Source organism: Zootoca vivipara, chromosome 3 (genome assembly GCF_963506605.1).
Source record: "Zootoca vivipara chromosome 3, rZooViv1.1, whole genome shotgun sequence".
NCBI lineage: Eukaryota > Metazoa > Chordata > Lepidosauria > Squamata > Lacertidae > Zootoca > Zootoca vivipara.
In genome coordinates, this window is record NC_083278.1 from 54,530,898 (window position 1) to 54,555,606 (window position 24,709).

The 24,709-nt window shown below is 42.0% G+C and overlaps 2 protein-coding genes across 2 annotated transcripts in view; one reads left to right on the top strand and one right to left on the bottom strand.

Moving 5' to 3' along the window:
* TPD52L1 (TPD52 like 1) overlaps positions 1-11,042 on the top strand; it is a 30,470-nt gene extending 19,428 nt beyond the window's left edge. Inside the window, exons 3-7 of the mRNA XM_060272663.1 lie at positions 1,115-1,263; positions 3,706-3,807; positions 7,260-7,298; positions 8,234-8,294; positions 10,196-11,042. Of these exons, the coding sequence (XP_060128646.1) occupies positions 1,115-1,263; positions 3,706-3,807; positions 7,260-7,298; positions 8,234-8,294; positions 10,196-10,327 (483 nt within the window). The 3' untranslated portion in view covers positions 10,328-11,042. The remainder of the gene's footprint in view (positions 1-1,114; positions 1,264-3,705; positions 3,808-7,259; positions 7,299-8,233; positions 8,295-10,195) is intronic.
* A 990-nt stretch (positions 11,043-12,032) lies between these two features.
* On the bottom strand, positions 12,033-21,405 carry HDDC2 (HD domain containing 2). The gene is made up of 6 exons (XM_035109238.1): positions 21,278-21,405; positions 19,458-19,579; positions 17,985-18,087; positions 15,360-15,428; positions 14,392-14,530; positions 12,033-12,180 (listed from the first exon to the last, which is right to left on the bottom strand). Exons 1-6 carry the CDS (start codon positions 21,320-21,322, stop codon positions 12,083-12,085), a joined length of 576 nt encoding a protein of 191 aa, XP_034965129.1. The 5' UTR covers positions 21,323-21,405; the 3' UTR covers positions 12,033-12,082.
* Positions 21,406-24,709: the final 3,304 nt, after the last annotated feature.

Below are 24,709 nucleotides of genomic sequence, written 5' to 3' on the forward strand. Positions count from 1 at the left end.
TATGAAGATTTTCAAGGATGTTAAGGAACATATAATTCAACATATAATTCATATAATTCAAAATGTAATAGGTAGCTTCTGAGGGGAGATAATTTATTTATAACTTATTGCTGTGTATATAGCTGATACCTTCTGTGCAGTTAGTTAGTCATGAAAACTTAGGTTATGCAATTTACTATTCATATGTATAAATTGCACTCAATGCCCAAATGACAATGAAGTTGCTCATTTTAATTCTGTTAAAAATAGCCCAGTCCAGAAAGGGCAATCTGTGTATGGAATTAACATTTTCACATCATAAGATAAATATGTCTCTGAAGAGACTACCTCGGAGAATTACAATTTGAAAATGAAACTAAACGTTGTATAATCCACCACAATGTTTCATTTAATGAGACATTTGCAATAATAGAAAAGTAGCTGAAGATGTTTATTTCTTTAAACTGGGACTAATCAGTTTTTCCAAGCCCACTAAAAAATAAAATAATGTGAAGTGACTGTTGTATCTACCCAAGCCCTTCTCTGTTCTACTCCCCCCAATTCACAACCTGACTATTCTGCTTTACATAATCAGATGAAATTTAAGGCTATATTTAACTTAATTGGTTTTATTATAATGACACAAAGAAAATAGCTTTCTCTTTGCCAGCATGTTTTTTACTAGGCTGCTTTTTCTGTCTCCGATGGGAGCCATTTTTATTTTACATACACTGCCTCTCCTTAAAAGGTGCAAATTACTTCCTAACCATCTGTTCAGTACATATGTACATACAGATCCTTGCGCATGACATTGTGCAGCTCATTGCCTGACAAACTTTCAATTTGGGCCATAATGGCCGATAAACCCATAAATCAGCAGGCAAACACATTGCTCCTAACTTGTTTGCCAGCCCAGCCATTTCTGTCTTTTATTATATTTGTAGATTTTGGTAGTCCATAGGTCAATGAGAAAAGCAATGAAATACATGTGAGATCATTTTGATGCCACTTTATTAGGTCTAAAGATTCAAATACAATGGCATTTTTGTACTTGAAGAAGTTGTGTCACATAGAACCATGTTACGTTTATCAGGAAGACGTATAATACAAACTTTTATATGTTAATTGTATTCAGCTTGAAGATGAAATTGCAACTTTGCGACAAGTGTTGGCAGCAAAAGAGAAGCATCTTGTGGAAATAAAACAAAAGCTTGGCATCAACCTGATGAATGAACTGAAACAGAACTTCAGCAAGGGCTGGCATGATGTGCAAACTACAACTGCGTGAGTAAAAACCTTCTACACATCCTTTTCCTTTGTACTCCTCTCATTATGAAGGCAACATGGTGCAATGGCTAATGTGTTGGACTTTGTTTAAAGTGAGCTGGGTTCCAACTCCCATTGGGCTTTGAAGCTCACTGCATCGCCTTTGTCCCCATCCTTGCTGAAGATAAAAATGAAAGCCAGTTAATGTGCCACCCTGAACTCTTTGGAGATGATATGGAATACACACGTGGCAAATAATTCAGTACATTTGGTCAAATGTCATTTTGTTGTTGCTATTGCTATCTCCAGTAAATTGAAATCTATTTAAATACACCTTCAAGGGGTCACTTTGCATGCTTTATTCTACAGGTAGCATACATGATTTTATTTTCTTGCCACCTGACTTCCTGTGCTTTTTTATGAATGGTTCAGATGCCTTTTTTTCTTTGCAATCAACACAGAGAAGTAGCCTAATGTGCAATGGACTCTGCAGCCACCCTACTTTGTATGCTTACTACAAGTGGAAGTGGCTCTTTTCTAATATAACTGCAATAGCAGCATGTAAACAGTAGGACACTGCCATGTTGACCTGGTGGCCATTGTTGAACTACTTTGTGTGGATGATGGCAGGGGCAGACTTTGCTAATATGGCGCCCTGAGGACAAAATTTGGTGCACACCCACACCGTATAAATGATGTTGTTGTTGTTACTACTATAACAATTAGTGTCTCCTCAGTTGGGTGCTCTGTGCAGAGGAACTGCCCATGCTGCCATAAATCCAGCATTAATGATGGTCACTGCTAACATGATGGAGCTGGCATTTTTTCTGTTCACAACAGACATAAAGATATATTGGTCACAGCACACTGGAGCCCTTCCAAGGATGGAAACTATGCATGGTACAGCATTCAACTAAGTTTTGTGCAGTGTGGACCCATTGGAATTAAAGAACACAATTATGTCCATTGATTTCACTGCATCTAACCTGAATAAAACTCAGCTGACTATTTTGCACAAGGAAAAGAACTCAACAGAGAGAGAACTTTAGTTGCAGTCTCTTCATTCTAATAATAGAAAAATTTCCTGAACTGGCTTAAAGAAAATAAGCAAGAACGTTTGTTCATTGGTTTCTACTATGATGGTTGCACCAGCTGCATGTGCAAATCTGAATAGTTATTTTTTGAATGCCATTCCGTTCCATTTATTTTTTCATAGTAGTACTGAAAATATGAACAATATATTATTAGTGGCATTTTTTAAGGCCAGTACCTTAAATATATACCGTATCTCCAGGCAGAAGAGAAGGTGAACTTGAAAATGCACACTCAGGAAATAGATTAATAGCTGAATAGGTAGCCTCTGAATTTTAAAAAGCTTAGCAACCCTGATGAAGAATGCAAGCATAGCAAGTCAAAGCATGTTGCATAAATCAGCCATGTGCATATTTAAGAGGATTGTGGCTGAAGCATTCTTTGCGTTATCTGACTGTTAGGAGAAGCAGCAACACTGTTTTGGATATGCACCTGTGGTCTAGATACCATCAAGGAACCCTAGAATAATAAATGCAGTGTTGCAAAATTACTGAAATGGCTTATCATTGCTTGCCTACTTATTACAGTTGTGTCCCCCACCTTCCTCCAAGGAGCTCACTGGGTTTCCTTGATCAAAATTCCAACACTCTGCACAACTTGTGAGCAATCAGGCTCAATGCCGCCCGCCAGCCAGCACTGGTGGTCTGCCATTGGCTTGACAATGCCTGTGGTGGTATGCTTTGCAGTTCTAAGCAGGAAGAAAAAACATGAAGTTTGGTGATCAAGGACTCTGTCCCAGTTGTGCACCTTGCTGTTCACTTCTATTTCGTGTCTTGGAGCCTTGCTAAATATTATGCAAAATGCAGTAGTAGAACTTTTCTCAACATTCTCGCTCATCAGACTGTAGAAGGGTAAAAATATTTTGAATGCTTCTTCACATACAGGTTTAATAGTAGTACCGGTAGTAGCAATTATGATTATTATGATTATTATTACCTGCCTTTAACCATAAGGTCCTAGGGTGGCTTACAGTATAAAAATGTATTAACTAGAATAGGAACAAACTTTAGAGAGAAATATGCAGCAAAGTACTTTTAATGTTGGAGACTAGTCTTTTCTTGTTGTATATGCCCTGGCAATTCTGGGTACATCCTGACATTATTACTTTATTTCTACCAATTTCTCTGCTATGGGTAAAGTAGTTTATGTTTGGGCCATATAAAATACAGTACAGTTAACTCCCATATATGAATATTAGCATTTGGTAAGCTATTTTAAAACCACCCCCTTCTCTTGTGCTGTTCCTGCAAATGAGTTTAATGTACAGCAGTCACAGTTCTGATGGCTTTATGATTTGAACAGTATGAGAAGCAAATGCCTTGAACCTAAAAGGTACTTGCTTACACTGTAGTAACTGCTATTTCTTAGATATAAGAAGACACAAGAGACTCTGAGTCAAGCAGGTCAAAAGGCAACAGCAGCTTTCAGCAACGTCGGAACAGTCATCAGCAAGAAGTTTGGAGATATGAGGTACAGACGTTTTGATTTAATTTCTGGGAGAAAATTAAATCCCACCCTCCCACAGTTCTTTAATTCCCAGCATTGCAAGATTTACGTTGAATCCTGGCTAAGGCGACTTTTTCCTGTTTATCACAAAGGAACTAAATGATAGCTTATTAAAATGTATTCCTGATTTAAATTCTGGCACATTACCAGAGAAACCAGGGAGATTACATGTTGGAATTCCATCTTCTAAATAATGCCATAAAATACATCAGCGGGGATACAACAATTGCATCCCCCTAATTATTTTCATGAACGGGGATCTTGGAGAGAAATGTTTTGAAGAGTGAAGCGTGCCTCGAAGCTATTCTTGAAACACAAATACAGCAACTTTATTGTTTTATCAATTTCCCAAGGAACGTTAATAAAGACTTTTGTAAAAACCATCCATATCTCCCTTCATTGACTCAACAAAATGCTCTACACAAAAAAAGGTAGATTAGTTCAGAGATTTAAAGTATTCATTCCCAAAATGTAATCTTCTGGAGGAAGAAGCAATTGCTGATTCTTCCCTTTGTAGGGTGGCAAGGATCTCCCTGCTTTCGGGGAGCAAGGCAACTGTGTCTGCTTCTTCACTTGCTGGAACTAACAGCAAATTTGTGGTATAGAGGAATGTACATTGGGAAAGAGGGTAGGAGGGTACAGGATAAAAGGTTAAACACATTCTTCCACAGAACCACCAATCTTCAGAATGCCTTGGGGTCACTAGCTAAGAAAAAAATAGCAAATTCTAATCTTAGCTGCCAAGTAGCCCCTTTTTCGCGGGAAACCCCTGGATTTTAATCCATTTCCCGCTGTTCTCCCAAATGGAGAAAAATCCCGAAAATCCGCCAGATTTCCTATCTGCCAGGGAGCCTCCATTTTGGGTGTCGCTCTGCCCATGTGTGGGCACCGGAAATCGGGCACAGCGGCACCGGAAGTTGCTTCTACGCATGCCCGGCAGCCATCTTGGTGGTGGCCGCTGGGCATGCATAGAAGCAACTTCCGGTGCCGCTCTGCCCTATTTCCAGTGCCCACACATGGGCGGAAAGGCCCCGGAAGTTGCTTCTACGCAACGTCCTGTGCTGCGCCACTGCTGATCCCGCATTTTTCAGTGGGAGACTTGGCAGGTATGATTCTAATCCTGATTTAAGTTACACCTAGTTTTGCCTCTTTTCATTGACTTCATTGGAAAGCCTCAATGTGACTTTAAAGGAATTGGAAGAGCATTCCTAGGGTTTCTGTAATTACAGGTGCAAGTGACTGAGTGTGTTATTTAATTGAGTAGTGTGTTGCCATTTCTAATGCCTTCATCCTCAACTGAAGGAAAGCCAGTTATGAACTACATTTGCTCGTGTTGTCCCTTGCTGACCTTGTCCTAGCCTTGTCCCCCCTTTTCCTCCTTTCTCTTCCGACTGCTTGCTCTTTGGGGTGTAGATAATTTATCTGTGTATACTCTTCTTCGACATAGGGTCCCTAGATGTTATTGGACTCCCTCCCATCATCCCCAATAGACCAGCTTAGATTCTCTTATCTGTTTCACAGCAGCAGTACTTGATCAATTGCTCTTCATACAGTAAACAATTCCCAGTGTTTCTAACTGATCCCAGTGTTTCTAACTGATCCCAGTGTTTCTAACTGATCCTTGTGTTTCATTTTGCTCTGTAATCCAATTTTATCAGCTGCAAGTAACTGGTCCCACTACCATTAAGTTGCATCTGTTGCAACTGATTTGATAAGAGCTGAAACGCAGTAGTCCAGGGGTTGTAATTATTTGAAGCTTCTACTCCCTCTTCCCACTTGTGTTAAAAAGAAATGATCATTATTTTGCCTTCTGACCACTCTTCTTTTGATATTAACTTAATTTTCATGGATAAATACATATGATGTTTTATCCAGTTCTCTTAAGGCAGTCATGAGTCAGGGCTATTCATGTTATGTTGTTATGCCATTGTGCCTGAAACGAAGGCTTCAGTAACAAACACAGATTACTTAGCATCTCATGCTTAATTGACACAGCTCTTTGGTGGGCTAGTTTTCAAACTGGATTATGTGCTTATCTTCAAACCAATTTGAAATTGCAGCTGGTGACTTGTTGTGGAAGCAAGCTCAACATTAACAAACTTCACAGGTTTCCAAAGAGAGCATAAACAGTTAGCAACTTAGCTAAATTTAAACATTTTAAATGCACTTGATGTTGAGTGTTCCATGTACAGGATTTTGGGGGTGGGGGGTGAGATCTGTAATTATACCAGTGCTTAACTCTTCTTAATTTTTTCCTTATGCTGCTGTTCCAGGTCACATTCACTTGGGTAAGATAAATGCATGTTGCTGCTCCATTTGGCATACTCCATTTTATGGAAAAGGACACAACATGATTTCCTCCATTTGTGGTCCAAGATTAGAAACTTGTATTATTTCAACTGGGACATCTTGATTTTATAGTTTAATTAGGCAGTGCAGAAATTGCTGAAGACCCTGAAGAAAACCTTGGATAGAATTCAGAATGTTGCTAATGCGCTCCTGATTAGATTAGACCAAATTTCCCATAATGAGGCTTTCAAAATGCTTTTCTACCAAACAACAATCCTCCCTTCACCACCCAAGATTGAAACGTAAGGACTAAACATTCAATAAAATTGTTTTTGATTGTTTCTCCAAGAGTGGGCATTATCGTAGAACAATAATTAATTTCATCAATTGTTTGAATCCCAAACAATTTTATCTCTACCCTGAGACCCCTGGGTATAGAGTGGTATATAAATTCAATAAATAATAATATCCAGTGTCTTTTATTATTTATCCTATGGAAGATTCTTGTGCCTACACATCAACCCCTTGCCATCTCCTTTCTCAGTGCACTGTGATTAAATCTGGAAATCTTCAATTAATCCCACTGCATCCAAACTGGAACAAGCCAAGATTTTAAAAACAACTTCAAAGTGTGGTTGAAGATTCTAGTTTGTTCCAAACAAAATAGGAAACTATGCTTAATCGAAGACTTCCAGGTTTAATCACAAAGTACAAGTTCCACAATAAATACTGATCTGCAAGTACCCATTCTCTTCCACTACTGGAAATATTGCCATCTGTGCCCTCCCTTCCCACCCACCCACACTCTTGCATTCTCAGTTTGTTGACTGGTGATGTCTAGACATCTAATGTTAGGAACAGTCCATTAGGTGAGTAGGTGAGCTACTCAAGTTATAGCCATCAGATGGAAACAATTTTCAGTTGCAACTGTGCCACCTATGTACAAAGCAGGCTTTTTAACAGATGCACATCTTAATTTAGTGAGTTTCAGGATTGCTTCTTTCCAGGACATAAGAATGCTAGAAATTCTTACTTAAAAACTAAATTAGTCTGCAGTTGTGATTTTATTTGTATTGGTCATATTATAAAGTTTTATGTTTTCTCTCTTCCATGTTTTTCAATTGCAGTTACTCTATTCGCCATTCCATAAGTATGCCTGCTATGAGGTAAAAGTTCCACATCACCTTCTTATCCTGACCTTTGAATGTGTGTTTTCAGGCTTCACACTATTCCTGTGACAGTAATTTGTTTTTAGTACTGAATATTAAATTGTCGTAACCCTTTGGGATCAGCCTTCTAGTTCAAGTGTTCTTCATACAGAAAGTAGGAAATTCAAATGTGGCACCATTGACCATCCTCTGTTGTTCACGTGTGAGTAGTCGAATTCCCAATCCACATTCTCATAGATTTCACTGAAATATATTTCCAAATAAGCTTTGCCACCATTTTCATTTGTGAACTGCCCCAGCTGGCAGACAGTTATGGCTGTGAGCCAATTTGCTTGGATGGCCAGGTCTACCTTGTCCTTCCTAACCAGAGTCCTTTCTCCTTGGCTGGGGGGCAAGTTGGAGTAATTGTTGTGCTCCCTACAAAGCCCTGTCATAGAAAGGACTTTGTAGCTTATCAGAAAGATAAACAGGTGTCACATTAGTTAATGTGAAGTAATATGAAGGGCATATGATCCATTCCCACATGTCTGTGGTTTTAAAGAACACCTCCTTAGGGCCAAATGTCACATGGCCTTGTATGGTGGCTGTTTAAGGCCTCCCATGCTGGCTGTTTTTTTAACCAGATTAAGACCATGGGTTGCTTTAACCCTTTTCCCCAAAGCATCCTAATCAGGATCAAGCCACCTTGTGCCTGATTTCCATTGGATCATGACCTAAGACTTGAAGCAACAGTGATCCCAATATGGCTTGGGTATCCACACACTGGCTATTCGTTAAACACACACATGACCAAATAATGTTGCAGCTGGTTTGACCCTTAGCTTGGTGGTAATTAGAAGCCAGAGATGGCGACACAAGCCATTGCCATCAGAACCCAATCCTGCAAACAAGTGTAAGACTATCATGTTTTTCTTTGTTGTACCTTCTCCTAGGAATTCTCCTACATTCAAATCCTTTGAAGAAAAGGTTGAGACCACTGTCACAAGCCTTAAGGTATGGATTAGAATTGAGAGAAAGGTTATGGCTGTACAGTACTAGCTAATTTTTGTGGTGTGTCACTGAAAATTAACTGAAGCCAGAGTAGTCCAAACCTTATCCTAAAATGAACCCTTGATTGTTCCTGCACTTCCAGGGAATTTTCTGTGCACATTTGTACATCATCAATGCAGCAGAAACCAGAGTTCCCTTTAAGCCCTGCGTACCTGAGAAATAACTTCCTATTCTTTGTTCCATCATGAGCTTTAAGATCAGTAGAGCAGCTTCATGATTGTACCACATGTGGCAACACGATCAAAAGCTATTATTGGTAGCTGTGTCACATTGTGAAGCCCTCTTCTCCTGAAGGGTCAAGCCAAAACTTATTCCAGAAGCACTAAGACTTTCCTGTTTGGGCTCATGTTTATCAGTCAAGGCTAAGGAGGCATGGATTAATCTAATTTCTATTAGTATAGATATTTGGGCCTCCCACACTTCTCAAAATAGTTTGTTCACATATAATATGAGCATTGTCTTGGAAGTGCATGATTGTTCTTTGTCAGTTGTTTATTATCTGTCAAAAGATGTAAAACAAAACAATTATAAGACCACCAAGGAAGATGAAGGAATTTCCACAGCAGCCGCCATTTGCTAATAACCCACATTTTATGCTTACTAAAAAATAAAGATTCTACTCAGGAAATATTTTTCCTAACTGAAAAGATTATTTTAAACTAAATAACTTTTAAAAATTAAGCAGGCTTATAAAAGATACTGGCATGAGTTGAGAAATTAAACATATTTAAGAGTAAGTAAATGTCTGTGATCATGAAATGTTGTCTGGGAGATAGGGGGACAAGATTAAATCTAATTAAATGTGACAAATATGGTGCAAATACAGTCTAAGAGAATTTTAAAAATTGCCAACTTGGTCACCGCTAGCACTTGTGCCAAAGGCAAGATGGACTGCACTAAGTTCATGCTCTGAAATCCCCTTGCTTTTTCAATACCACTTGTCAAGCTGTCAAGAGTTCATCCAGCCTTTATCAGAATCAAATGCTTAAATAGTGCAAACCACCACAGTGTCATATACCAACTTTTATTTTATCTGAGCACCTAACCAACTAGCTTTGCTGTATTCTCCCATAACCAGCTGAATTCCAAACTGGCATGGCATTTAGTTTACAGGTACTCGTAAACTGAGCAATTTCCCACATGTAAAGAACAATACACAGTGGTTCCTCGACTTAAGAACTTAATCCGTTCCAAATGTACATTCGTAGGTCGAAAAGTTCATAAGTCAAAAAGCAGTTTCCCATTGGGAAAAAAATATTTGGAAAAATTCGTAAGTCGAGGAAACCGCATTTAAAACCGCCAATGGTTTTCCATTCGGATGTAGAAAAATTCGTAAGCGTGCGGCCATTTTTCCCGTTCATAAGTCGAAAACTTCAGATGTCGAGTAATTTGTAAGTCGAGGGGCCACTGTAGATTTATTATGGTTTGAATCAAATTACACAGAACATAATTTATATTTGGAAGTTAACCTTGGGCAAATTGCTGCTGTTTCATATTCAACATTTAATTTTAAGCTTGCCTCTTAACTTTTTTGTGGAAGTCAGTACATATCAATACATTATTCTCAATCTGGCACTGACTTCTAGCATCTAGTACAAAGGGAACCATTTTAGACATTCATTACCAACCTTGCCTTTAGTTAACACTATAGTTATAATCTGCTACCTTGAGAGCTGAGGAAACAAAAGTCAACATAGAATTAACATTCTTCGCAACTGAGGTTACAGAGCCCCTTGAGTTATAATAGTCCTAAGCATTTATTTGGCTTGAGAATGAAAAAGAAAATTGAGGCAAATTGTTTAGCAGAATGTTAGTTACCGACTGCCCTTGCTCATTCCTTTCAGACAAAAGTTGGGGGTGCGAGCCATACCGGAGGAAGTTTTGAGGAGGTTCTCAATTCTGCTGCCCATGCCAGTGCTCAGAGTTCCGCTGTGAGCACTCGACTCCCAGAAACAGAAGAGGAGCTTCAGTGCTAGACTGCAGGGATGCTAATCATTCTCTCCATCCCATGTCTTGGGTCCAATTCACATGTGAAGCCCTGTTTATTTTTGCTTCAGGGTTGAGTATGACTGTATGCGGAAACATTAGCGTAAAGCCGGCAGTACCCAGAGTGAACCACAGTGATTCTTGTAATAAGCCAGAAATGATTTCCATCTGTTGCCATATACTATCCAGTTAACTCTAAGTACTTCTTTATGTGGTCACTTGCCTACATACATGATTGCATGGGGAGGGGAGTGAGTCCTATTCTGGGGGAACAAGTTTGGGGTCTCAACTTCATAAATGCTTTTACACATCCAGCTTCTATAAGAAGCGTCACTTTTGAAAATGGCTTCTACCAATGTTGTACTCTTAGAGATTTGTCTATATGTGTATATATGTTATATACTGAATTTTTGAACATTCTGTTCAAATAATATATTGCTGAAATACTCACTTTTCAAATCTTATGGTTTCTCTTCCTTCTCCTACCTGTTTCTGTCTTCAGCTAGCTTTATTTTAAAGGTCAGCTATTTCATGAGACATGCCATTTTGTCCTGAGGCACCAGCCTACCCACCCACCACTGTTCCACAGAGACTGTTCTTCCCTTTCTATCTGTTTTCGCGGCCACAGCAAAAGTACTTATGTTTTTAATAAACGATTTGCTTTTCCTCTAGTTAAGGAGTCTGTAAACTTGATTTTTCAGCATCTAAAAGCATATATGGGTGTGAAAGAGTTGGAGGTTTTATATATTAAGCAGCTCTTAGCTACTGTCTACAAAAAGTGCAATGACATTTTTTGCTAACTTCCGCAATAATGGGACAGCTACATCCTTGAGGATTCTGTATGTGAAAAAAAAAATAGTGGCTGTGAGTTACCCTCTTAGAGGAAGGGATGAGGAGGCAAAAATTACCCTTTTTCTGCTCTTTTATGGTATTTGGAGACTTTCTGGAGCAGAGTGGGAGGCAGTGCTGGAAATCTCCCCACTACTTGATGCAGGAAATATTGCCAGCACCTTGGGCCCATGCACAAACAAGAGCCTAAGAAGAAAAATCAAGCTAAATCTACTGGTTTCTTTGAACTACAGCATGAGTTATCTTTGTTACTGACTTTCAAATTTCTGACAACTTTCAAATTTTATTTTCTTAACCTATTATCTAGAATATCATGTAAACTATATATTCTTCAAACTGCCACAATAGCTAAGCCTCTAGCATTATTTAAATTTGTATACCACACTTCATCCAAAGATCTCAGGGCAGCATAGTGAAAGGTAACACTCAAACCAAATTCAGTGATTTCTGGTCTGAACTCTTGGGGCTTTTACTGGATTTCACACCCATGAACTGGACATTGGGGGGGACGGGGACATCTTGTATTGGCTTGCCTAATTTACTAAAACCTCCTCCTTTTATTCTAGATTTGCTATGCAGGGGGTGCAGTGAATATCTAGCAAGGCAGCACTTTCTCCTCACAAGGAGCTCTCTTTTAGCATGTACACTGAGCCTATCTCAGAAGCAAACACAGAAACTTTTTTGTATCCAATTTACTCATATGCTACTGAATAGTGTGAAGGGTCCAGTTGACTTCTATAAAACTCTTTTCTACATCATATAGTCCTACTTTTTATTATTTTTTATAATGTATTTAGTAAACGAATAGCATTCCAGTGGTAGTATACTGCAAAACCAAACACACAGTAGAGATTATAATTTATTATAGATACAGCTGAAAACATTTGAAAGGTGACTCAAGATGGACGATCTTTGTTTGCTGCATCTATTTTTGTATTTCTTTCTGTATTTATGGAAGACACAAGCTGGACTATTTCAGGGTGACTAAATTTTCCTGTAGATTAAGAGATCACCATTAACATGTTTTTTTCATTCTGCTGTGTATGTACCAAGAATATAGCAGTGAGATAAAAGCACACTTCCTCAACAAGAAATGCTTGTTCTTGTTATGTTGGATAGCCTCTCATGTTTTATACTAAGCTGCTCTTACACTATTATAGTTTTAAAAAGGTAAAGGGACCCCTGACCATTAGGTCCAGTCACAGACGACTCTGGGGTTGCGGCACTCATCTTGTGTTATTGGCCGAGGGAGATGGCGTACAGCTTCCCGGTCATGTGGCCAGCATGACGTAAGCCGCTTCTGGCAAACAAGAGCAGTGCACGGAAACGCCGTTTACCTTCCCGCTGGAGTGGTACCTATTTATCTGCTTGCACTTTGACGTGCTTTCAAACTGCTAGGTTGGCAGGAGCTGGGACCGAGCAACGGGAACTCACCCCGTCGTGGGGATTCGAACCACCAACCTTCTGATCAGCAAGCGCTAGGCTCTGTGGTTTAACCCACAGTACCACCCACACCCCTTATTATAGTTTTAGGAAGGGACATTTCAAAGTATGGAAAATTCCTGATGCTCATGCCCTGTGATTTCCTTAATCCTTGAAGCATCAGGGCATCACCAGGTGGCAGCATGAAGCAGCAGTGTGGTGACATTCTTGCCTGCCTTTCAAAGCAGGATTTTGGGACCATCAATGGTTCATGAAGCTTGGGGGGGTGTCATGTGAAAGTGTTAGGTAGGCTGAGAATTACCAAAACACTGGAGACATGAAGTGGTATGGACAGTTCATGCTCAACAGGACTTGGGCATGTGTTTTTAAACTAGGGGAATATCAAAAGCAGTTAGTGATTCTAATGTGGACCTCCACTCCAAGGGAGTTCCCTGTGTGATAGCGTCCATCACATGGAGGAATTCGACCGTTCCCAGAAGGACTAGGTGTAATTCAACCATAGCTGAAGTATACGTGCTTAACCCACTTGCCCACCATGTGAATAAGCCGGTGAAGCCAATACTAGTCCAAACCATATTATATTGGGGTGCTTTGCATGATTGTGATCTTCAAAACAAGTGGCAAATGAAAGGGTGTTTGAGACCAAGGGCTTAGTATTGTTTTATATTGGATCTCTTCTTCAAAACTTTTCTACCATTATAATTATATAAATATAATTAGCTATATATACTAGGAGTGTGCACTGGCCCCTAAAATTTGGCACTGCATCTCTATCTTTTTAAAAATTCCAGTCTGTTACTCAGTTACTCTATGCTCTAAAAAGGACTCTTAACTCCCCCGTCTCGAAAACAGGTATAGAGACTTTTCACTGGGGAAGCAAAAGGGATTTTATTTCATTCACTGAACTGCAATTCCCCACACAAAAAACAGAACTCAGAGGTGCTCATCAAAATTAAAGAAAACCTTTATTAGGCCAGATAAAGATCCAAAATTCATAAGTAGAAAATTTTTGAGAGAAGTAAGTAGGAGGGCAACTGGCATGTGTTCTTCCTTGTACATTCTGTTTTTTAAAAACTCAACACCTTCCTTTCTGGTGCTTGTTTATGTCTTCCAATAAGGCCCTGCAATATGAGGCAGTTTAGTTCCCTGCAGAGATCTGAAGAGCTGTGTTTATTTTCCCACTAAAGCAGAGCAATGTAGGATTAAAAAAAACAAAGCTTCTAACTTGTTTCTAAGAATCCTCCACTGCTGTGCTTTAACAGAAATAAAGTAAAATGCGGTGTTTTTCAGTGCTCTACAGGCAACATTTTGGCCGAGAGAAACAGAGATGCAGGAAAACACAGAGCTGGAATACTAAAAAACAAGAGTCCCCTTGAGGGGACCCTGATCCAACTTGGTGGAGGGAGCAGTTACTAGCATTGTGCTTCAGTGCAGGGAGGGGGGAACCATCCCAAATCACCCCACTTTGCCTCATTATTCAGCCCCCGATACAGAGTCACTGCACACCCCTAATATATATTAATAGCAAATTCGGGTGCTGACTTCAGGCAACTATGTAGCCAAAACAGTGCTACTAGAAAAAAGAGCACCAAGGTTGAAAAGATTAGCAGGGTGGGGGGTGGGGATGAAGGTGACATGTCTGGCTGTTTGAAACACCATTTTCCATTTACTCTGCAAATGTTTGTTGCAGGTTCCATTATAAAAATAATACGAAGCTACACAATGAGTGTTTAGGGGAAAGGGAGGGGTGTGTGTGTCTTACCTGCCGTTGTATCATAGAAGTCTTGAAGTCTTCCAGGTTTTTTCTCCAACTCTTCATACTCCAAGGCTTGAAGTATCATCTCACACTGGTCCAGCTCTTTCACAAATTTTGCTTCTGCAGTTGACTGGTGTTCATATTCCTAATTGGGGTGTGCAAGGTGGTAACCCACTTTACTGAGAAGGAAAAAATCACAGAAACTGCAACTGTATGCCCTGCTGTACAAGGGAAGCAGTTCATTTCTGAGCCCACTGGTCTAACCCATGTAAAGGATTTCTAGCCAAATATTGAGAACCAATACAATACAAGCAGCACCAGTTTCTGCTGAAGAGAGCATCAACCAAACCAATACCTTGCCAACAGGTTTCTCATAAGACCTGAATAATGGAATGCATTCACTGCAAAACACAGGAGTTTCCCACTGGTTAGACATGCTTGTCAAATACTTTCTTTTTCAAACCAGTTCTTGCTTTCTAATATGCCAGTCTCCTGTGGTGATCCATCTGCTTCCACTTTTGAGTTTTAACTGTTAAGCGCACACCAGCTTCTACTTTGAACTCAAATCTATATGGTTACAACCATTTTTTTCTAACAACTGACACCCTGAATAGCTCAGTTGGTTAGAGTTTATCCTATGGCAGAAGTCATTGCAATAATACAAAATATGTTAAGTCTCCTCAGGCAAACCTTACTCCAAACCACTCCTAAGTCCAATGCAGCTCGCCATGGCGTTCAGCTGCATAACAGCCCCACTGGATTTTATAAAAAGAGGCAGGCAGCAAACTCAGAAAGCTTATTGTCTCCCTACCAGTAGTTCCCCCTGTAACATATCCATATATAGCTTGGTAGCCTGCTTTACACCAAGAATGCTTCCAAAAAACAGTCATTATATAGGTATATAATTGATGTTTAGTAGAGATAAATATGAAAAAATGAAAATATTTAAGCCATTTTAGATGTTTAAAACTTACTTCCCAGAGTTCATAAATTTCTTTTCTCAGCTCCTCGGACAGCAACCGGGTCAAATGTTTCATAGCTTCCTAGAAAAAAAAACAGAATCCTGCATTTTATTTGGTGTCACTCCATTATTGTTTCCCTGCTTTGGGCAGAGATGAGCTGCACTCTCACACACCTTGGCAGTGAAAACCTGAAAGGATTAGCCAGATGGTCTTGGTGAATGGGGAAAGAATATGAGCACGCACACACACACACACCTCCCTCCAAAATGTAGTTCATCCCTCATCATCTTAAGTACTAACGAAAAGATGGAAATTATGCAAGCTATTAAGCAATCATGTGCTTCCCACAACAAAGCAAGTGAGATGTGTTTCGGAGCAATAATCTGGAAATTCAAGCACTATGCAGGATACCCTCTTGTCAGCTTCTTCCTGAGCAACTAAAGGAACATCAAAAGCTTCAGTTCTGTGAAAGCACTGCCTTTCCTGGAAACTGATGTAACTTAACACTGGTAGATGCATAAACTACACAATGGCGCCCTCCCTTCCCACATAGATTCAAAGTTTTCTTGGCAATTTGGGATGGGAAGCTGCAGCAGCTCCTACATGATATGGGAAGAGCAGCATCAGATTTAAGCGGTACAGGCGGTTCCCCTGTACAGGGAGCCGAGTCGAGATGGCACAAAATTGAGAAGATCCAATTGAGAAGGGTACCAAATTCTGTCCTCACTCACAGAGCCATATTACCAAATATTTCCAAAGACCGCCCCTGGGAAAGAATCCATAAGGTTGTTGGTTGCTAACTTTTCAGCCCAGGCTGGACACTCTTGTGAAAGCCACATGCCAGTGGTGTGTGGGGCCAAAGCCAAATGTGAATTTTATTTTTGCACAGTGGGCTGGTTTCTACACCCATTCACACACACCCTACGCATCATCCAGGCAAACAATAGCCATGATCAGAATTCAAGGGCACATTGCAGCCAGGCAAAAACACTCAGGTGTTTGGGGGAGAGGGAGCGAGGCCAGGTAGGGGTGCCCTGGGGAGAAGGCCTGTCAGGGAGGCCTGAAGAACTGCATTGACCCCCTTCCCAGCCTGAAATCCCCCACCCCTACTTTAAAAGCCCTGGAACGCAGTCTTGCCCAGCAGACAGCTTGTTTTCAGCCCGTGTATAATTTATAAAGGGGCAAAGGAAGGAGCAACGGGTGACCTCTGGAGATCATCAAAAAGCACCAATGGATATGAATGACAAGGGTCCACTATGCAAATTATTGCACATAGGAAACGCCTGCCATGTTCACAGAATTGCACTGCCACAGATTGTGTGTGGTGCCCCTTACTTTAAATATTTCACACATAACAAGTTTATATCTCAGAGCCTTCTAGTATTTACTGTCCTTTGACATGTCAGCTACTGGCACAGAATGCAGATCAGTTTTCATGAGAGGTAGGAAGTTTTCATATAAGTCACTTTCCATCTACTCTTCCCCTGATAGAAAAGACAGCTGAATGTCAGCTGATGACAGAGCCTATATGTTTGAATCTATGGAATCCCACAAAATAGACCCGTTTTCCTGTAAGAAATCATTTCTTGCAAAATACAAGATTGTGCCCTCTAGTGACCGGTATTCTACACTACTCACCCTGTATCTGTTCAATTTCATTATTAGAGCCACAGAAACAATTTTGTCCTCAACTGGGTTGACGGAAAACATCAATGAACTTTTAAAAGGTGCAAGTTCAAATAACAGAAATCCCATGGAAGCTTTGTATCATGAGGCTGAACCCTGTGTGTCTTTCCAACTGCATTCTACATAGGAAAAACAAGCCAGCCGCTTTTCAAGAGAACAAACGCCACAAATCAGATGACAGAAATGTCGGCGGTTCGAATCCCCGGCTCCTGCCAACCTAGCAGTTCGAAAGCACGTCAAAGTGCAAGTAGATAAATAGGTACTGCTACAGCGGGAAGGTAAATGGCATTTCCGTACACTGCTCTGGTTCACCAGAAGCGGCTTAGTCATGCTGGCCACATGACCTGGAAGCTGTACGCTGGCTTCCTCAGCCAATAAAGCGAGATGAGTGCCGCAACCCCAGAGTCGTCCGCAACTGGACCTAATGGTCAGGGGTCCCTTTACCTTTAAGTGTTAGCAGGCGACATTTTAACCTCCCTGGATGTGTCATCACTGACCTTAAGGTGGTCATATTGGAACAAAGGAACTTCAAAAGGAAACAGCAACCTAAAACTGCTAAATTACCATTATGAAGCAGTTCAGTGTTATCACTTGTGGACTGAACTGGGACGACAGAGCAGCTTACCAGTGATGTGTGTTTTTTATAACTAGCTTTTGTTAATAATGTAACTGACATCTCTACTTTTCTGTATTTCCTTTCCTTCTGATCTCACTGCTAACAATCTCTTGTCTCTATAGATATTCCTGCAATGCAGGAGAACACTTCATACATCTGATGAAGTGGGCTGTAAACTATCCATGAAAGTTCACGGCTTAATATTTTTGTTACGTCTTTAAGTTTCCGCAAGACTCTTTTGTTTTGAGGATCTTTCAGACTTTACAGACTAATCTTGCTCCTTTCTTTTTTAGAAGTACCATAGACCATCAAGCTACATGTGCCACCATACTGACCTCCTCTCGTCTGTGTTTCTCCTCTTTGGAAACATTGTCAGCAGGAGCAATGTCACCAACTATGCATTCAGCCATATCGTGAACCAGAGCTAACCGGATGCATCTGGGAAGCAGAAAATATTTAAAGATGTGATTATTAAAAGGCAGTAACTACAAAAGATAGTATTGTATAACAATCTCTGCATCCTGTCAACTTATTCTGCAATTCATTTTGGTTAGTGCAATTGTATTTATTTCCTTAAATATCTACATTAACCTTAAGTTTGGTTCCAATAAAAATCCAAAATAACAGTAGTGTAATATCCTATTAGGACCAAACATCATTTAAAATGTCACTTTCAGACAAAGCTTCCAAATTCCCCCAAACTCTCTTCAAACTAGGTAAAGGTAAAGGGACCCCTGACCATTAGGTCCAGTCGTGACCGACTCTGGGGTTGCGGCGCTCATCTCGCATTATTGGCCGAGGGAGCCAGCGTACAGCTTCCAGGTCATGTGGCCAGCATGACAAAGCCACTTCTGGCGAACCAGAGCAGCACACGGAAATGCTGTTTACCTTCCCGCTGTAGCGGTACCTATTTATCTACTTGCACTTTGACATGCTTTCGAACTGCTAGGTTGGCAGGAGCTGGGACCAAGCAATGGGAGCTTACCCCATCACAGGGATTTGAACTGCTGACCTTCTGATCAGCGAGCCCTAGGCTCTGCGGTTTAACCCACAGCGCCACCTGCGTTCAAGCTAGATGTAGCTAAAAATAGAGGAAAAGATGTTTCAGAGCCACAAATCTTTTCATCAGGCTCTGAAACATTTTTCTTGACTTCCTTCATCAGCAACAATAATAAAATGTCTAGCCTGAAGAAGAGTTCTCTGAATCACTACTTTCTGATGTTTTAATAGGTTATGATAAAAAATATTCGGTGTAAGTAAATATACCAACCTGACAATTTCAGTAGTAAGCCTGGCAAAATAATTGTTATCACCAGTTAAACTGAGATTTAACTTTTGAATTTATTCTATTTTTAAACCTGCCTGGATTTACTTCTTTGATGTTACAGTTATAATATTGCACAGCTTTAGATTACATATTAATTTACCCAGCAGAAGTCCTTCAATCATATTGGTGAATGTGAATTCCACATTCCACCAAGAAAGAAACACATACTGGAAAGATGGCAAGGAGAGGGGAGGAATACATCCTTTTTGACCCACCTAAATAATAGTTACAGGAGTTGATACAATCAAGCAGTATTAAAACAACACTTCTGTTTTTCTATTAATTGTGTAGTTTGGCAATATACAATACTGATGGTTCAGTGTTGCAAATAAATAAACCTGGATCCAATTAAAAGTAAAATAAGACAGTTGCAACTAACTTGATCCCATCAGGAATGGAACTTCAGTGCAGCTACTTTTCACTAAGCCACAATGAGTCCCCCATATTCATTAAAGATGCCCACTGCTCTCAGTATACATACCTGTCTTTATTAAGTGCTTTATCTTCAGTTACCATAGCCATGATTGCCATCCTGTACATATGGTCTGAAACGCTCTCTGGATTTGCTACATTTCTGTATACCCAGCCCGTCCGTGGGACTCTCTAGGCAAAAAGAGTTTAAGCAATACTGTCAAGGGGGGGAGGGCAAACCCTTGCATGTATCTTCTTTTTTATACCCAACTGCCATGTAGAAAGGCAAGCTGCCATATTTAACAGACTGTTAGTCATGCTTACTAATATTGTTAAAAGACAAAAATATCATTCCAAGACAGTGTTCCTATAAGCACCTGTGCCCCAGAAATAAAATATTTACTTCCTAGTTCCCCAGGTGGATAGTTTTGTATACTGGGTGTGAAATGTTGAATTTTGATAGATCCTGCCTGTTTCCTGTTACGACTATCTTACTAAGCTTACTGCAAAGCTGAACTACTAACTGCAGTCTTTAGGTTCTTCAAGGCAACAGAGGCAATTTATTAGGCAATCCACAAACTGCCATTTCTTCTTGCTTCTTTCATAAGACCTCTCTGCTCTTCGGCCTTTTATTACTTGTAAACTACCTCACTTTCATGGCCGGCCAACTTTTCCTCCAGTGTCCCTTGGCTTTACCACCATCCCCTTTCGTAATAGATTCCTTAGTATTTCTACGATATCCTGTCTCCGGGTCCCTAAACCAGAGTCAGAACATAGAAGTCCTACAGCCAGCTAAGAAGGTGACTAGACACAAACATTGTATGTGCCTTTGTACTAAGCAAGTCTAATCTGAGCACAAGCACATGTTTATGATTGCAGGCTTATCCTAAAGGTAAAGGTAAAGGGGCCCCTGACCATTAGGTCCAGTCGTGACCGATTCTGGGGTTGCGGCGCTCATCTTGTGTTATTGGCAGAGGGAGCCGGCATACAGCTTCCAGGTCATGTGGCCAGCATGACAAAGCCGCTTCTGGCGAACCAGAGCAGCACACGGAAACGCCGTTTACCTTCCCGCTGTAGCGGTACCTATTTATCTACTTGCACTTTGATGTGCTTTCGAACTGCTAGGTTGGCAGGAGCAGGGACCGAGGAACGAGAGCTCACCCTGTCGCGGGGATTCGAAACACCGAGGTTCTGATTGGCAGGCCCTAGGCTCTGTGGTTTAACCCGCAGCGCCACCCACGTCCCTAGGCTTATCCTACGCAGGTCTAATTGTACATCCCACTGAGCTCAACAGGATTTGTTGCAGGAAAAATCTGCAAACTGCAGTCCTAACCCTGCCTCGGCCCAGTATACCTGAAGGAGCATCTCCACCCCCATCATCCAGCTCTGAGGGCCTTCTGGCGATTCCCTCACTGCAAGAAGTGAAGCTACAGGGAGCCAGGCACATGGCCTTCTCAGCAGTGGCGCCCTCCCTGTGGAACACCCTCCCATCAGATGTCAAGGAAATAAACAACAACCTGACTTTTAGAAGATATCGGAAGGCAGCCCTGTTTAGGGAAGTTTTTAATGTTTGATATTTTACTGTATTTTTAATATTTTGTTGGAAGCAGCCCAGAGTGGTTGGGGAAACCCAGCCTGATGGGCGGGGTATAAATAATGAATTATTATTTCTATTACTATTATTATTATTATCCTTACTCAGAGGTAAGTCCTGCTGCATTCAATGGGGCTCACTCCCAGGTAAGTAGGATTTGCACTGCAGTTTTGTGTAGGAGCACCTTTGGGAGACGATACTGTGAAGATGGGCAAAACTGGTGCATTGACACCCCCCCACACACACACCCCAACCCCGCATTTGCTCCCGTCCACTCAGTCGGGGTCTCTGCTCACCTTCAGCTGCCCCACCAGCTTCAGAAACTGCAGCAAGCTTCCCATGGTTCTGGCTACGAGCGCAAGAGCCTGGAGGCGACAGGAGCTGCAGCCTCCCGCCTTCCTGCCCAAGAGTGGGTGGGGAGGAAGTGACGTCACCACAGGCTCGGCTTCCAGGTTCCTGCGCCACTCGGCTGCTCATTGGCCCCGCCCCCGAACGCCAGCCAACCTATGGACACGCACGCGTGAAAGCCTTGGTTGTGGGGAAGTGACGCCTCGTGAGGATGCGCGCGAGGCGTCCTCTGCACCTGTTCTGCCAGCTCGAGCCATTCGGAGGTCTCTTTGGCTTCTTCTCTTTAAGGATACAGGACGTTGTTTTCAAAAGCAGGAGCTTCGCTTCCCCTCGTCCCTCTCGAGGGTGGGAAGCAAAGCGGAGTCCGACGCAGCCGCCCCCACTTTCCTTCCTCCTCCTGGTTTCTGTAGATATTTCGTAGCACGTGGTTAAACCCTTGCCACTCCACAGCAAATACACCCATTGAAGCGAAGCATGCGCGTAATTTTGCTGAAGTTCCAGGTGTGCTCAACGTGAAGCTGCTCGGGAGGAGGGGAAATCGTGTTGTTTCAGCCAAGGTTCTTGGCACGTGTAACCTAAGGTTACCAGATTTTTTTCAATGAATAGGGGGGGCTCATTACTACACGTTTGCGACGTTTATTCTGCAGCGATGGCAATGGCAGAGGGGTGGCCGCGGTCTCGACCTCAACAGCCACGTTTCCCCCCTTCCTCCGAGGCTTCTATCTGCTTTCTCCATGAGCCTGGGCAGCCCCTGAGTTGTTGGTTCTTCGGTGGTGGTCAGGGGGGGGGGAGCGGTGCACAGTGGGTCAGGCATGGAAGGCAACTCCTACTTGCGTGCAAGCAGGAAGGGGCGCGGATCCCTCAGCTGGAAAGGGAGGCTTCACTATAACCACACACAAATAAGGACTGTAGCAGGGTATCTGTTTCACCGTGTATCTGAAGAAGGGTGCATGCACACGAAAGTTCATACCAATGACAAACTTAGTTGGTCTCTAAGGTGCTACTGGAAGGATTTTTTAAATTTCGTTTTACCGTTAAATAGTCATGATTTCTTACATAGGCACAGCGCCTCCTACACTGATTAAAAAGGAACTGCCCGAACGCACCACATCACACACTCGGTAAAAAGGGGAAAAAGTATTTAAATTTTTGCATTTTAGCCTGATATAAATATTGGATTGCCAGCCCTGCATTTAAAACGCCACTGCAATGTATACAATAGCCAGAAGAGGAAGAAAAAGTTGCCGCAAAAGGGAGAATTTTTTATGCAGCACATTGCACTCCCATGTAGATACCCATCCAGATACAGACCGGGGCTGTTTCTGCTTAACAAATGGACAGCTACATGCGCATTGCAACGAAGCTACAATGTATTACGCAAAAGAAATTTGTTCTGTGGCATATTTAAGCCCTTTTCTCTTCAGTGAGTTTCCCCACCTACTTGCAAAGTAATGTTAATAGTACGCCAAGTATGTATTAGAACATTTAATTAGGAAACAAGCTCCGCCACAATTCAAGCCCCTTAAAAAACACACCCACCCATGTTGTAATTCAACGCACGCTTGGAAGACCATATAAAATAGGCAAAGGGTTTGGACAGATGGATTTTATTTCTATGCCACTTTTCATTCAAAAGATCCCAAAGCGGCTTACAAACAAATAACAGTAACATGGTAGAACATAATCTTACTGTGCATTAAAATACCCATATAAATAATGTATGTAGCATTAATTACGTGAATTAGGAATTACCTGAGCGCACAACACTCTTAAGTACTTTTGTTGTTGTTACATTTTAGCCTGACAAACAAAATCGAATATGCAGAGAATTAAAGTGTATTTTTACATTGCATTTTTACAAGATAGCAAACTAGCAAACTTCAAAAACAGTAATCAATAACTGCAGCAAAAGCGGGGGGTGGGGTGGAGGACGTCTTTAGCACTGTCTTATGCATGTAGGGGCCCGTGACCTGCCCAGAAGTTTGCGGTTCTTACAGCAAAACCGGACTACCATTGCAACCGGCATAAGTTGCTGAAAAGGATAATTAACTACGAACACCCCCTCCCCCCCCCAAAAAAATTGGGATCCCCTCCAAACCTATACAAGCCTTGTTGTAAGGCGGGAAAGCTCCTTAACCAACCCATCGCCCACCCCCAGGGGGAGGTGTTGGCTGCCAGTCCTTCCTGCTGCTGCTGCCGCCTAGTGGAGCAACTGAGTCATTTTTGACTCTGTGGCGTTTTTTACACCGACGTCCACAAGGGGGTCAGTCAGCTGTACTGTGCTTGGAGCCCCGTTTTCTCCCGTTTTCTTCCCTGGAGGCCCCTCCCCCCAAAAAAACACCTCCCTGGAGGCCCTACTGGGCTGCCTCTGCTGCCTGTTCCCCTCTGTCTCTCCTGCTGCTTATCAGCAGCAGAGCCAAGCAGCAGGGCACTGGGGGGTGCGGAGGTGGGGGAGGGTTGGCAGGCAGCCACAAATGTTAGGGCTGTCAAGGGTGATGCTTGGTTTTCCCAGAGGATTCTTCCCATTGTGTTAACCCTCCCCCCTTCTCGCTATTATTTATTGCATACATATCCCACCTTCATCTCCAAGGAGCTCAAGGTGGCTCCATGATCCTCTCCTCCTTCAATCCCCACAACAACCCTGTGAGGTGGGCATAGGCTGAGAGGCAGTTCCCGGCCCAAGGTCACCCCAGTGAGCTTCATAGCCCAGAGGGGATTTCAACCCTGGTCTCTCTCATGTCCTGGAGACCCGCACTCTAACCACTGCATCGCACTGTTGTGTTTCCTCTGGCTTGTTCTCCCAAACCTCACCTAGAGGCAGGAGGTGATGAAGTAAAAGTGGCTTGGCCTCCTCCTCTCACACACACACCCTGGGGCAATTGCCGCTGCTCTTCCTCCTTCTCCCGTTGGCCGCAGGCGCAGATGCCCCGAGGAGGCAGGGACAGTGGCGCTGAGCAGAAGGGGAACAGGGACGGCTGCCCAGCACTAGGCGGGGAACAGGGAACAAGTGTATGCAGTGCCAGTTTTACTATAAGGACTGGTCAACTTCTGCCAGGTCATCGTCCCACATCAAAGCGCTCCTGTAGGTGCTGAGGTCATTCACAGAGCCTCTTTGCTACTGTAACCACTGCTCTGTAACCACCGCCTTTCCCATTCCCACAGGGCCCCATTTGCAACCCCTGCTAAGCTCACGAAGAAGGATTTTGCATGTTTAGGAGAAGGAAAGTGAGTGTCCCGGATTCTTTGGGGGGGAAATCTGGTAACCATAGTGTAAATAAATGAAACTTTGCTCTTTGAGCTTTGGGGTGCTGAAGTCCTCCTTGCGGTGGAGACAAAAGATGAAATACCACATATAGCCGGCAGGAGTCAGTGATTGCCTC